This window comes from Maylandia zebra, linkage group LG7 (genome assembly GCF_041146795.1).
Source record: "Maylandia zebra isolate NMK-2024a linkage group LG7, Mzebra_GT3a, whole genome shotgun sequence".
NCBI classification, from domain to species: Eukaryota; Metazoa; Chordata; class Actinopteri; order Cichliformes; family Cichlidae; genus Maylandia; species Maylandia zebra.
In genome coordinates, this window is record NC_135173.1 from 14,645,486 (window position 1) to 14,661,406 (window position 15,921).

The window sequence follows — 15,921 nt, forward strand, 5'->3', positions numbered from 1 at the left end:
GGTGCGGTGACTCCCAAGCTAGGCGAGTGGCTCCAGCAGATCCCGGGAACAACATCGGAGATCTCTGTCCAGAAGAGCGCAGTCCTGGGAACAGCTAAGATACTGCGCAGGACCCTCAAGCTCCCAGGCCTCTGGTAGAGGACCCGAGCTTGAAGGATAAACCGCCCGCAGGGGCGTGCTGGGTGTTTTTTTTTTGTTTTTATATATATATATATATATATATATATATATATATATATATACACACATATATATATACATACATACATATATATACATACACATATATATACATATATACATATATACTGAGCTGGCATTTAATGTAAATACCTAACAGAATAAAAGAATAGAAACCATTTAAGCATGATGAAGGTCATGTGTATCATTGGTATTTTGAAATATTTTTAAATTAATAGTATTTTAAAATAACTCAAAATAATGATAACAACATAAGGGATAAAATATCTTGAAGTAAAGAGGGCTGGGTACTTTTCATTTCTTTTGCACCGCTTTATTTCGTCGTTTGCACTACAACATGCAGTTTCTGGCTTTTTCCTTATTGATCCTAAAAAAAATCCTTTGCTATTATTTTATAATGAGGAAACGTATTTAACACAACTTTTTGTAGATCAATCACGATTCATGTTAATTAGATATAGACTTGGTGGCGACTGTTTCTTTCATCACTGACTCTGTGACAGAGATGTTAATTGCATCGAATGATTTCGAGTTATGGCGCCGTTAAAATGGGCTGCATTATACTCAGAGGAGCTTCTAATATACACTGTTCAAAAAAATTAAGGGAACTGCTGGAGGTCATTTTGTAGGGGTCTGATCGTGATCCTTCAGTTTCTCCTTGCACAAAGGAGTGGATACTTGCCCTGCTATTGGCCGTGTTCGATGGCCGTGTCCAGCTGGCCTTGCCTTTCCTCCACATTCTTCAAACTGTAAAAGTGAAACTTCATAACTGGACAGACTGATGTCTGTTAACCAACTTTGCCTTATACTGATGATTGAGTGTCATTATTGTTGGTATTATTTTTAGTAGTGTCTATATTAATGCCTACATTTCTGTTTAAATAAAAAATATCTCTTTATAAATATGTTAATGGCACAAATGATATCTTGCAAAGTAAGATCACAGCGATGTATTTATCACAGAAATTTCTGATGATGCCATCAAAACCTGTAAGCAGAGCTGCTGTGTTATATTGTAATAGATGTACCTGTCATTAAATCCAGGTGCACCCAGCTGAGTGCAAATTAAATACGTCTTCCCTAATTATATTGTCTGTTAAAAATGCAAACTCTGAACAAATAAGTCACCATGTTATTAGATTTCCCCATTAAATGGAAACTCGCTATTACTTAGAAAAGCAACTGCTTGCTCTAACACAATTCATGAGGTGTCCCTTACACATGGGCCCACAAAATTCTGACAAACATCAAGTCTCCTCAAACAATTATACAAGATGTTTCAAAGATGTCCTTGAATTGCCGGAATAACCTTGTGGTGGAAAATTACTGAATCCTTTTATTTTCTTATAGCTACTTTTGTGGCCTCAACCTAATCCTGTTTGAGTTTAAAAAACAGCTGATATAAAACCTGTAATTTGCAGTGGTAGAAAGTGGCTACATACATTTATCCACTTGAGTCTTTCCAATTTCAGATGATCCTTTTAACTCATCTATGTTTATTTAACAACATACTTTTTACTTATAATAATAATAAACCAGTTTGTTTGTTTGTTTTTTACCATTTTTGCTTGGGATCTATGTTGGGGAAATTACTTCCTGATTTCACATGTCAGATTTTTCTCGGTTAACCTCTCAAATGATTAGTTCAAGAATGTTAGACTCACTGATATTTAATATGAAAATTAAAAACTGGTCAAGCAGCGAAATGAAAAACACACATTTGTCTGGCAGAACTTTATTTTTTCCAAATTCCTGCTCATTCATTCAGTTTGTGACTTCTTTACCTTATGAACTTGCCTGCGATCAAGGACTAAACTGCATAAAGTAACATATACTTTTCCACCCAAAATGGAGTAAGGTCCTAACTCAGTTAGAGCCTCACTTGTTTCACATTTTGTCATGTCATCACTTGATTAATTCATTTTTCACTCAAAATAGCCTTTTCTCAGTATTTTCTTGAATTGTCTTCGGCAGCAATTAGAGCCTCGAGTATTTTTGTGTAGGATGCTACAAGCTTGGCACACCTATATTTGGGTGGTTTCTCTCAATCTTCTTTGCAAAGCTTCACAAGCTGCAGCAGGTTGGATGGGGAGCAATGGTGCACTGCCATTTTCAGATCTCTCCAGAGATTATCATTCTTAAAGTCCTGCTCTGTTCACGCATGAGGCCAAGCTTATTCCTTGAACCGAACTACCAATGCCATCTTAATGGATAAAGTCCTCATTATGTGAGCACTGCCTAGGGGCCAACCTCCAATAGAACCAGTCTCAGGGTGGGGCATTTATCTGTTGTGAGGGGAGGATGATGAGGAGACAACTAACTAACTAATTTACTAAGTCATGTTGGTCTTGATTTGTTTATCAGGTTTTTTGACAGATCTAAGATAGAAAGATATAAAAGTCTATTTATTCTGTTTGAGTTCATTCAGAGCAGCCAGACACTAGATGTTCTGTTGTCTCTTCTTATTGGCCACATATTTAGTGTTTGTTAATTTCCACTTTTTAAAAGTTGTCACATTTGTCAAGGCCATTGAATTGATGTCATGTTTCAAGAGCTTGTTTCAGTTTAATTCAGCTCAGCCTCATCTTTTCAGTAGCAGTTGGTCTTAGTGCATTGATCTTGAGCAGCAATAATGAGCCCTTCAGTTTCTGACTGTAGGCCTGCTGTTTTAAGCCAGCAGCTTGTTTGGTCCACATCTCTGCCATTTATTCATTTCAAATACTGTCCGGAGCATTTTCTTCCCATTTTCTCTTTCATTGTTATAGGGTTTGATGTTTGCCTGCCATTTCCGCTTAGCTGGTGGTTGGCTCATTTTCCATTAGCTGTATCTTTGGCATATTGAGCTCTCTTTTGAATATAACGGCTTCATTAGTGCAGTGAGAATGATTTTTCTTGGGGTTTTTTTTAGTTCTTTCACTATCTTTAGCTTTGGTAAGGAGATTGTCTTCTTTATGTTTGAGGTATGTGTCCAATGTTCTTGTTTTGTTATTTTGTATGTGCTCACAATCTGAGTAAGGCCTCTTCCATCTAATGTCTTTCGAGAGTACAGAACATCTTTTCTATCCTTCGATCCATCTCATCATATTCAGGGTCACAGGGAGACTGGAGCCGAATACAGCTGTCAGTGGGAGTAAGTTGTGGTACACCCTAAACAGGTTGCCAGTCTATTGCAATGGTAACACATAGACACAGATTCACTGTGACTCGAACAGCCAATTAAGGAAGAATCACCAACTAAACTTCCCATTGTATTTTATTTTTCCCTGAAATGTTCTTTTTTTTTTAACAGAGTTGAATACTTCCTTTTGGTCAACCAAAAGGAGTAAGATTATTTCTTTTCCCAGTCTTAATCGCCTTCATTATGGCTTTATTCATAAGTAGTTGATCTACATAACTCCTACATAACTACAGTATTTTTGTTTTAGTGCTAGCAAGTTGTTGTCCTCCAGATTCTTGTAGGATCTGGCTATTGGTATTAAATTTAAAGTCTTACACAGTGTAGGATTAAGTAGTACCACTTGTTAGTCGACTGCATTAGTTGGGCACTAACAATAAGGAGGCCATTCTTCATGGTTTTCTATGATCGTGTCAGGTTTTCATGTAGTGCTGTTGTATTAGCCAGAAGCTTGTTACGCCATCATTCCCCAGGGTCTCCCAGTTTCTGGATTTTTTGGATAGTTGTTGTTGTTGCCTAAGATGTCACTGACTGCAGAGGCAGTGGCATAAAATAATTTGTTCACTTCAGCAAGGGATAGCTTATCATTAAGCCTATTCTTAATAGCCATGATTGCTCTATTAGTTATTTTTAACCCTCTCAAGCAGGCATTGCAGATTTGCAACAGTTAAAAACTAACAACCTGATTACCCCACATACATATTTTATGAGTTTTTTTTACTCAGAAGTACCACTGCAGGTATTCTTTTGTGCATTAGCAACAAAAACTTAATTTGAGCCTGAGAGGATTAATGCTGATTTTACATGCTTGTCACATTTAATTTTTAGCATTAGTGGTCTTTCATCAATGTTTCTTTTACAGCCTTCCATTTTCTCAGGATGTTGTTTACCATTTCCTCTACTTTTTCATCAGCACTGTGTTGCATTTGGGTGGTCTGATTCATTTGGTTGGTTTACTTCATCGCTGTGCTCATTTTCCTCAGCACTTAATGCTGCAACATTGTTTTCGTGGTGATTCACATCTCTTCCCCGCTCTTGAGATGTTTTTATCTTTTATCCTTTGAATTTCAGTCTCTGTCAGCCTCGTTTTTAATAACGTCCCTTCTGTTGTTCGCAAGGTCATTAGTGGTCATATGAGGTCTTGAAATACACTTCAATCACATATTTTTACTTTTTCTGTCACCATTCTAGTTCTAGCTGGTTTTCGATGGTTTTCAGAGAGTCCATTTTATGGGCCCTCATAAGCATCATACTTATTGCTTCGTGGGGTGATTGTCATTTGCTTGCTTGTTAGAGTTTGTTCTAGTAGCAGACTGTGTGGTTCCCTGTGGAGGAAAGCAGTCCTTGTTTATGTTATGGTAATCTATTAGGTTTTTATGCCATTTTGGACAATGATAGTCAGAGCCTCTATATCCAGAGGCTACATTTCCCAGTAAAAATCACTGGGTATTACCATTATTATTATTATTATTATTATTATTATTATTATTAAAAGGATGTGAGCTAATGGTCCTAAAAGTGGACCTATTATCTTTTTACTTATTTTCTTTCATTATTATGTCATATTTTTCCATATTTAACATTGGCCATGTTAAATGTGGTTGAAGTTTCGAATAAAGAGGTCAGTTTCTGTATGAGTAATCCCTGTGAGCCAAAAGCTCAGATTTCAGACTTCTTTAAGTGCTCAGTTTCAGATAATTTATGTCAGTGAGAGTGGAAAGCCCTTAAAGCACTCAGCTCTGGGCCCACCCAATTGTTGTTCAAACTTTCAGTTTAGGAGGGGCAGCCAATCCGAAGAAAGAGGCTAAAGTGATTTGTTTTAGGATGAAGTCAGTGACGGCATTTCTTATAAATGAAGATCTTTTTTTTTTTTTTTTTTTTTTTTAATGCAAAGCTACTCTAGTTTTGGCTAATAGGCTTCTTTTAGTGACCGCCTTCCCGTTCGTTTAAAGTTTAAACGAAACTTTAGGTAACAGCATGGTAATACCGCCGATCACCAGCAGAGGGAGAGCTGCAACAAGCCCAGCCGCGCTTTCCGGAAGACCAATGAAAATATTTTGTGACGTTTCATTCACCTCCACCCATTAAGAAGAAATCAGCTGCTCAGCCTTGCAGTGCATTACAACCCTTGCCTAATTCCCTGTCAGTCAGTGCCGATAAACAGTGTCTTCTTAATATCAGATACCCCTTCTGTATCGGGCTTCCGTCTACACTGCTGCAGCTCGTGTGTTGATTTGTTGTTGTTGTTATTTTTTTTTGTACACCAGCTTGTTTCTTGCACGTAACATGCAGAAGAGAAGGAAACCTGAGCCGATCCAACTCAACCCCATCCCTGATGGAAACACTATCAACGGCAGCGGAGCCACAGAGTGAGTGTCAATATTAATCTGCTTCTAATATTCTGATAGGGGAATGTAGTACACAGATACCTGCTTTCTGATATATAACCTAATATATGTTGGATTCAGTATGACAGCAGCCAATACCGTGTGTGTGCTCGAGTACTCTGCACCAAGTATTTGTGTGGGTTCCTGAAACCTTGTCCTCTACTGCAACCATTGATCATTTGCATTGTTATGAGTTGCTGTACTGAGAAAATGAAATATTTTTTTTAAATCTGAAAAGTTACTGACACGTTAACCATTGACCATTCCTCAAAATAGCTTATGTGGTTTGGGTTGCATGTAGCATTTTTATAGGCTACAGCATTGATTGAATAATTCTTTAGATTTACTCTTGAGCACAATCCAAGACAGAGATACTCCGTTCACACTGAAATAAAACAGGGAATAAACAGAGGTTGCTCACATTGATAATGTTTGGCTCTAAAAAAAAATGCTTGAACAGTTATTAAAACAGCCACTAAATCATAATTCAGTAGACTACATGATAACTGGACTATTTGTTGCACACTAATCAGCTATCAAACAGTTAAAGAAGTTTAATTTTTAATGATGTAAATGGAAAAAACTGGAAACTCATTTCACTTTATCATTTCAAGCGCTAAATAGCTGTCAAAGTCCTCGTGATTTCATTCATTTTCCCGTTTTACTCATGCCACAGGTCATTTTCACAAATTATCATTGTTACCGTGTTTCTCATTATAATATTTATGTAACTTTTGGCTGTCAAGTCCTCTTTGTGGTGTCATAGATGGACAGGTCTCAGTGTTACTCTCACAGCCCACTTGGTGTGATTAGTCAGAGATAGAGCTTTCCAGTGAGGCAGCACACAGAATTATACTTCTGTCTGCTGAAGGAGTTCTGCAAAGGCCTGCTCCCACCACTGTTTGACAAAACACAGTAATGGAGACATAAAATTGTTTTGACATCCTCCTCTAGCCCTCAGTTTGCAGAGAAAAGCCCAGTGAGTCCTGCAACAAGCTGGATCGGTTGAGATGAGAATTACGTAACGTGTCATCAGTTATGATGGCTGCTTTTCTGATGCGTTGTAGAGTCCGAATATATTATTGTTTCGTTGTTAGAGCGCCCATCTGAAGGCCATCTGTGTCTTTGGCAATGAATTAAAGACAAAAAAAATGACACTGAGTCATATTTGAATAAAATTTTGCGTTAAGTAATGGTAATTTTAAAGAAACAAGAAAGATTTTTTTTTTATGTGTCCACTAGTACCAAAAATTAAAAACAAAAACAGGAAGAAATATACTTTAGGAAGCTTTTAGTAAGATACAAATTAGAGTAGTAGAAATGTAAAAGTGAGGCCAAAAGTCAGTGACATGATATTTGGATACAAACTGTAATGTGGTATTTAAGATCCCCATAAACCAGTATCATTTCTTAACTGTTCCCACTACAAATGAATTTGTAGCATAGCTTGAAAGGTGAAATATATTTTATAAAAGTTTGACCAGTAAGAAACATAGTTTTAAAAATAGCTCTACAGATCACTAGTATCACTTTGACCTTCGGATTAATCTATTGACCTTGGAGAGGTCAAAGGTTATACCGGTAAGTGACCTATTCAAAATCTTTACACAGTATATACAATACACTCTATATGTTGACAATACGTGTCACACATGCCACAAGTGTAAAACTTGTAAGACTTTTTGTCAGTTTTTGCCCAACAAATGATTTGGTCAACCTTGAAGACCTTGGTGGATGTAAGCCAAACTTGAATGGATTGTTAACATGACGCCATTCTACACCCCTACAAAGTTTGATCAGAATTCATTCAAAACCTTTTGAGTTCTCGTGTTTATTGATACAAGAAATGATACATGTAAATGCTACCAAAAATAGAACCGCCTCTTCAGTTTAGCTTTAGCCAAGGGCAGATGTTTGACTTTAGCTTGCATTAGATGGAAAGTCTACTTCTCAGCTTCTCACCATTAAAATATATATCAGCTGATAATCATGTACATGTAATTCCTGTGAACCTAAAGCTAAGGCTGCTGCAGACATTTGTTTTACATTCCTTTTGCCTGGTTGATGTCAGTAAGGCAGGAATGTCCTTATATGGGCACAGAAAGGGTCCAAGAATCATCAGATTCTGAACCATTGGACTTGGAAATTTTTCTTCAGTGCTCTACTTAAGAGTTATCTGCAAGTTCTAGAGCTTGATCAAATACTTTCTCAGTTGCGAAGGAGTGCTAAAAGAGAAAGAAAGAAGGAAAACTGTTTATTCATTTATACTCTCTTGTGACATCAAAATGAGCCCTATGCTTATTGAGTAACTCTGTTGAAATCTGTTTTGCTGTGGATGTTGTCGCTGTCTGCTCTGTTCTGGATCAGATTTTGAGCTCCAACGTGTATGCAAGAATGTGAAAAGTGGACATTTTGTAGGTTTTGAATGTTGGTTTCAGAATCTCTACATGACTGATCAAGCAGGAGAAGAACAGCCAATCAAAACAAAGTGGGCTTTTAGAAAGAGGGGCTTTAAAGGGACCGGAGCTAAAATGGCTTTTTCTAGACTGTGAATGAAGTGAGGAGATGCATGAAGGGCTGGTATATGATGAAAGGGGATTATATTGAATAGTGAATTGTGCAAAGCTGTAGTAGAGTTAAAGTATGACGTTGGGTACAGGGGTTAGCACTGTAGCCTCGCAGCACATGAATCTTGCAATTGGCTTGCGCCTTCCTTTTTAGAGTTTGAATGTTTTCCCTGTGCTTGCTTTGATTTCTTTTGGGTCCTCTTCCCAAAGATCAATTGGTGATTCTAAACTGGCCATGGATGTGCATGAAGTGCTGTATGAATATGTGGCTAATGTGTGACTTGGATGGTCTGTAAGACAGGAAAAGCACAAAAAATACTGAATGCATAAAAACATGGAGCTTGAAGTGAGCACAACAGATCAACTTTCAGAACTTAAAGTAATCCGTGTTGGATTGGGCTGCTGACAATGTTAAACAGATGAGCTGTGCCTCTACTTTGTTCATTAGGAGCTATTGATGATGACATAATGTTTGGCGAGAGCCGAGCACATTCCTGCTGCTGCTGGCCGGGATCTAATGGACTAAAGAGCAACATGTTGGGATGAGGCAACAATCAGGAATTCTGAATCACTGTGGTTTTTTTGTTTGTTTGTTTTTGAATGAGGGTTTCTGTGTCCTCTGTCACGTAAGAAGGTGTTATACTGTGGCACTGCTGACATATAGTGACTGCTGTTACTCAAGTCCTCTTTTCCATAAAAACACAGTTCTGTTTGAGTTCAGCTGGCTGAGGGTTTAAGGAAAAGCTAAACCAGTTTCAATCCAGTGATGGTAGATGGTGGGTTTGTGGTAACAAATGTTGTTCATGTTACCGATATCACAAGTTTGTCACACTTAAATGTTTCAGATCATCAAATAAATATAAATACTAGACAAATGTAACACAAGTAAAGTTTCTAAAACGAGGGTGTTTATCTATTCAGATATGCTAGGAAATAATTGCAGTGTGCATTAGATACACCATTTCAGCTGCTTGTTAACACAAACATCTAATAAGCCAATCCTCATTGCATTTAGGCATGCAGACATGAGCAAGAGTACAAGCTGAAGTTCAAACTGAGCATCAGAAAGTGGACAGTGATTTAAGTGACTTTGAACGTTGCATGGTTGTTGATGCCAGATGGGTTGGCAACAACCATATCCATAGAGTTTACAGAGAATGGTTTTGAAAAGAGAAAAATATTCAGTGAGCAGCAGTTATCTACACTCCCTTGTTAATATTAGATATCAGAAGAAAATAACTCAACCAGTCTTTACAACCCAGGTATGCAGAAGAGCATCTCTGAGCACACAACACATCAAACCCTGCGACAGCAGAAGCCCACACTGGGTGGTAACACCTCTCAGCTAAGAACAGGAAATTAAAGCTACACTCGGCATGGACAAAAGAAGATTGGAGAAATGTTTCCTGATCCTGATGAGTCACGATTTGTGCTGCAACATTCGGATGGCAGAATTTTGTGTAAACAACATGAAAGGATGGATCCGCTCTGCGTTGTAGCAACAGTTCAGACTTCTGTTGCTATAATGTTGTGAGAGATATTTGCTTGGCACACCTTTGGCCGCTCTGTACCAAAATGAGCATAACAATATCATGGCCCTGAAATCAAACAGCCAAATGAATTTCAACTGTCATTGATTTCAATATTTACATTTATGATTTAGTTACTGTGTATCATGTGGTCTAAAAATGTCAGAAAGAGACATTTCCAGAAATCTATTCTCGTAATGTATCAGCGTTATAGCCGTAAGTAAGAAAACCCACCAGCTGTTTTGAACAGAAGGGGAAGAAAAGGCTCATGTTTCAAAGCGCTCATTTAAATTAGCACATTATTCTGGGTAATTTGCAACACGACACAAGATGATTGGATGCTGACACTGGAGAGCAAATATGTTGCATAATGGTTGTGGATGAGCTTAATCCAATCGATGAGCCTCTTACTGAAACCAGACCGTTGCACTCTTGTGAAAAAGGACAGCCATTCCAGCACGCCAAATGCTTTTTCAGCATGAAATGGCTGCAAGCCATTGGAGAACTGCAATCAGTGGCCCATAAGGATGGAATATTATCAGGGGAGAGCTGAGAACAAATACAAACAGCTTGTTTTGGATAGACCCTTATACTTCATCTTGGATAAGCTACTGCCATCACATAGGTGAAAACCTCTCTAAGGTTCTGGGAAACTAAATTATTGATAAATATTGACAGCAGCCATAGTTTGTGGCTCTTTTTTATTATTTATTTATTTAACATATTGCTTACTATATGCTTTTTATTAGAGAGCAACAGGTACTCAGTTTTTAATTACAGTAAAAAAAAAAAAAAGGTTTTCTGAGGAACTCATCCTGGTTTTAATTCCTCCAACAGTAAGTGATTGACACTCACTAAAAATACTGTAATTCTCCCATTTGTTACATTTAATGCGCACCAGGTTCAGCTATCCGTGCTACAGGTTTCTTGAATTGTAATCTTTACAGGGCACCTATGTTTACACATCCGGTAATTTTGCAGTCTCTTAACGTACCTGCACACGATGCAATGCTTAGAAAAGAGAAACACTCAGGGGAGATACAGAATAGAAACAGCTGTAGCTTCAACAGCAACCATTTTTCAAATAATAGTTTAAAAGAGACTGTTCAATCGCATATCAATTTTTAATAAAATTTTGGTTCTCCAGAGCTGTGTTGAACTATTCTTTGAAAAAAAAAAAAAAATATCTAAGCAACACATGTTGAAATAATAAGTAGCTGAATACCTCTTTGGCTGAAGCCATGAACCAAAACCTGATAGATAAATGTGTGTCTCAGACTCTCATTTATTAAAAATGCATTTTCTTTAACTTGCTTGATGTCAAGGTGTAGAGTTATTGTGCTTCTCACATTCGAGTTCTGCTGGATGTCCTTGTTCTTTAGTGCGGATGGAGCTCAAAAGCCCAGCGTCGTGCTCACTTCTTCCTGCACCTGGAAGGGAGGGGGCCTGCAGTGTGGCGCTACTGTAGTCCCTCCCTCGTACATTGTGTAGAGTGTTTCAGGCTTCTCCTCCTCTCATCCTCCTCCACCTCCAGCTCTTGTCGACAAAACGCCCACGCCACCCACAGCCAGCTCAAACTCGGCACCTCGTCTCCATGGATATGCAGGCCTACTGTCAAAAATAAAACCACTTAACCCTCTCTTTGCTGTGCGGAGCTGTACAGGGAGAAGAGCTGCTCTCCAGTGAGTCGTTATTTAGTTTAAAAAAAAAAGATGAGGAATAAAAAGCGTAATTACCACTAAGACTGATGAAGATCTTCTCATCACCACATAGTTGTATTGTCACGAAAATCTGGTAGGCTGGCAATTAAATAATTCATTTAAATGATTTTCTCTTAGCTGAATGAAGACAGCAGCACATATGAATCATACATGCTTTTGTTTGATACTTTAATCATTTACAGCGTAAACAATTAAATTGCAAATTTTTAACATTCACAGGCCAAATGTTTGACACTAATAACAGGACATCTCTGTGGTCTTCACAGCAGCTTCCAGCTAATACTTTTTAAAGTCTTAGACTGGCTGTGCGTGGCGGTGTGGACAGTGTTTTGAGGCAGTTGAGTGGGAGGTCAAAGGGCAGCAGAGTTCACTAGACAATTAGTTTCTCAAGGAAAGCTTTCTCACACTGGGATCTGAAAAGGGATAATAAAACACAACCAGCTCTCTCTGCTGGCTCCCTCTTTGTTTAACATTATTCCTGAGGAATGTGCAGGAGTACTACACATAGCTCAGTCTTATCTCGGAGGATGACATAATAGATGCAGTAGGTCTGGATGTGGAGTATGTGGATTATCTGTGGTGAGCAGATCCCAGCAAGCTGAATGTGGGGGAGTGAGTGTGACAAGGAGAAAAACCTTACTAATCTTGAACGGTAGTTTGAAATCTAGATATATCTAACTTGAAGAAACACAATCTATGGAGCAACCATACTGTATTTATAATATTTATGGATATTAAAGTTTATTTTTATGGCCTTGTGTTTTTGTACACTGCTCTGCTGCCTCTTTTCTGTTGCACTAACTATTAAAAGTTTGGACTGGTAATCAAATTTGACTTGCCATAAGTCGTTATCCATGGATCGGAAACACCTTTTTTTTAGTCACACATTTCTTGGGAGACTCACAAATTCAGACTTTTGGAACTCAAACCAATCATGTGAGATGAAAGCATGAGGAATGAAAATAGTGGGACCACCGGGTCATTGATATCTAATGAGAGGAGATCTGACAGTTTAGTCTCTGAACTGAATACAATAATAATTCACGTTTCTCATCGTCTTCTGTCTTTCTTTACTCTTAACAAGAACAAACTTGGAGGCACTGCAGAAAAAACTAGAGGAGCTCGAGTTGGATGAGCAGCAGCGGAAACGCTTGGAGGCCTTTCTGACACAGAAGCAGAAAGTGGGAGAGCTGAAGGACGATGACTTTGAGAAGATCTGTGAGCTCGGTGCCGGCAACGGAGGAGTTGTCTTTAAGGTTTCCCACCGACCCTCGGGTCTGATTATGGCAAGGAAGGTAAGCTGCAGCACAGCTGTCTGAAAGCTATTTTTTTTACTCCAGTATGTCCAAGAGGCATCATTACTCCAGTGTTTGTGCACAGCCTTAAATGTGGGTTAATGGGACAGCAGACCGTCCGAAAACCCAAGTGCTGCTGTTAAAAATCGCCCCAGCTGAAACAAGATGTGCTTCAATATTAAATCTTTTTCCTTAATGATCATTTTTGGTCATAAAGCATGTTCTTGTCTGTGCTTGTATTGTCTAGCATTTGTCTTCTCTGTGTTACGGAAGCATAATTAAAAACATGAGCCCTGCTGTGTTCCAGCTGATCCACCTTGAGATTAAACCAGCCATCAGGAACCAGATCATTAGGGAGCTGCAGGTGCTACATGAGTGCAACTCCCCATATATTGTGGGCTTCTACGGGGCTTTCTACAGCGATGGGGAAATCAGCATCTGCATGGAGCATATGGTATAGTTTATTAATGTTATGCTTGCCAGTGTTTTCCCAGTAGTGTTTTTGCTTTCTTTTACAGACTATACTGAAAGTTGTTAGGTATTTCTTGCCCTCCATTTACAGCCTGGTCGGCATGGGAACAAGCTATTTTTGATGAAATGTGTTGTTTTTCACAAATTTTTTATTTTGAATCCTCTCCATTTGTCCCCGTCTGTTGTTCATAGGATGGTGGCTCCCTGGACCAATCACTGAAGAAAGCAGGCAAGATCCCAGAGCAGATCCTTGGCAAAGTCAGCATTGCTGTGGGTAGCTTTAACACCTCTCCCACTTATTTCATGCTCTGGCCGTCACACTAGAGCTAAGTTTCTTATACTTCTTTGGCAGTACCAAATTATCTGTGCCTTTGCTGTGCTGTTATGCAATGTTTTTCTTTGCAGGTAATTAAAGGTCTTTCCTACCTGAGGGAGAAGCACAAGATCATGCACAGAGGTCGCTATTTCAATTAAATATAATTTAATTTTCTTGACCTGGCCTTTAAACGCATAAATACCTTTCCTTAGTTTTGCTATACATAAAGCCTAGATCAAATCATTTGTCTGGCACTAGCAGAGAGGTGAAGATATGATTACATGGAAGTCTGATTTGGTTTTTGTTATGTCTGAGGGGGAAGTTTAAAGCTCTTGTTTTTTCTGATAGTTACATTTGAACAGATTTTTTTTTTTTCACTTTAACATTTCTTTCTGTCATATTGTGGTCATACTGGGTGTAAAAAGCTTGTTTTCTAACATAGAAGTGGAGGCATGACCTGACAGCAACACAGTGATCACCTACCTCTTGTTTTAATACAAACTTAGAATACAGTCAATCCCAATTTAAAGACTCAGTTAAATCTTTGTTGTAGGGATGAAACTGTAAAACGAGTCAGCACAAGCAGCACAAACTGCCTGCAGCAGTTTGTTCTGTGCTGATGCTGCCTGTTGAAACACTTGCCCACTGTGTTCTCCTAAACACTGCGTGTCCCTCTTTCAGATGTCAAGCCTTCTAACATCCTAGTGAATTCCCGTGGTGAGATCAAGCTGTGTGACTTTGGAGTGAGCGGACAGCTTATAGACTCCATGGCCAACTCCTTTGTGGGCACTCGGTCGTACATGTCGGTCAGTTAAATTGGAAAAACTCGTCAGTAATCTGGCTGCAAGTTTACGTGTGCCACTTAACATAGCTGTCATTTACCTGCCGGTTTATTATTGTAATAAAATAAGTAAAAGCTATACTACTGATAACTGACACTACCTCTGTTATGTGTTGTTTAGCCCGAGCGCTTACAAGGCACCCACTATTCTGTTCAGTCGGACATCTGGAGCATGGGTCTGTCACTGGTTGAAATGGCCATTGGACGCTTTCCTATTCCACCACCTGATGCTAAGGAGCTCGAACAGATTTTCGGCTTCCCAGTGGAAGGGGAGGCAGCCTCCAGTGATTCCTCCCCAAAGCCGCAGCCCCCTGGGCGACCCGGCAGCTGTAAGTCTGAGAAGGCTCTGGTTCTTGCTGTAACTCTGAAGTGTAGCTTCTGAAGTTACAGCAGCTTTATATCATTTCGAAAAGCTCTGATGAAACAGCTTAAATAAGTTACAGCATAGTCATTGAAGTAATTACACAATGTCTAACCTACAAGGGGCTGATTATTTTGGTTGCACCCCCTTAACAGCATACGGCCCAGACAGCAGACCTCCGATGGCCATTTTTGAGCTTCTTGATTACATCGTTAACGAGGTGAGTTTACTGGATTTATCTACACATGCTGGTATGATGCAGATAGATGCTAGGCTACAGTGTATTAATGCCTTTAGGAGCAATTTAACGCAATATTTGACTTACAAAAACCTCTAAATTTCAGCCTCCACCAAAACTGCCTGCTGTATTTAGTTCTGAATTCCAGGACTTTGTTAATAAATGGTAGGTAAAGACAGTTTTCTCTCACCTACACTGCACATAATCTTCTGCCACCTAGTGGTGTTTCACGGAACTACACTAAGATGTTGTTTCCACTCCAGCTTGATTAAAAACCCAGCAGAGAGAGCAGACTTGAAACAGTTGATGGTAAGATTTGCACTCTTAATATTCACTTATTACACTCCCTATCTCTATGCATCTAAAAGCTCTCCTTTTCTTCAGGTGCATCCTTTCATTAAAACCTCCGAAGCAGAGGAAGTTGACTTTGCTGGCTGGCTGTGCACCACCATTGGACTCAGTCAGCCTTTGACACCAACACATGGTACCATAATGTGAGGCCTGTTCTGCCAACAACACCCACATCAAAGTCTTCTAATGACTAATTTCTGTTATTGGTATATAAAACTGTTTATACTGATCAAAGTGTACACACCTAAATGCCAAGTGGAACTATGTATTGAACAAGTCTTTGGGCTACCTTGCAGGCCTTCCTGAAAAGCCATCTTTTTTTCTAAAGATTTAATTTAATCTTGACAAATGCTGCTCTACCTGTGCTTGATATTCCTTTGTAACCCCAAGTCTTCACAGTGCAAAACCTTTGCTAGCTTATGTGGAATAAATAAGTCCTGTGAATAAAAAGTTTGAATGACAGGTCTG

General features: G+C 38.9%; 1 protein-coding gene across 1 annotated transcript; it reads left to right on the forward strand.

The window, feature by feature from the left end:
- Positions 1–5,452: 5,452 nt before the first annotated feature.
- On the forward strand, positions 5,453–15,915 carry map2k1 (mitogen-activated protein kinase kinase 1). Its single transcript, XM_004553078.3, has 11 exons — positions 5,453–5,745; positions 12,665–12,875; positions 13,183–13,329; positions 13,539–13,616; positions 13,752–13,803; positions 14,344–14,468; positions 14,625–14,832; positions 15,020–15,084; positions 15,209–15,267; positions 15,366–15,411; positions 15,487–15,915. Exons 1-11 carry the CDS (start codon positions 5,663–5,665, stop codon positions 15,598–15,600), a joined length of 1,188 nt encoding a protein of 395 aa, XP_004553135.1. The 5' UTR covers positions 5,453–5,662; the 3' UTR covers positions 15,601–15,915.
- The last annotated feature ends 6 nt before the right edge of the window (positions 15,916–15,921 follow it).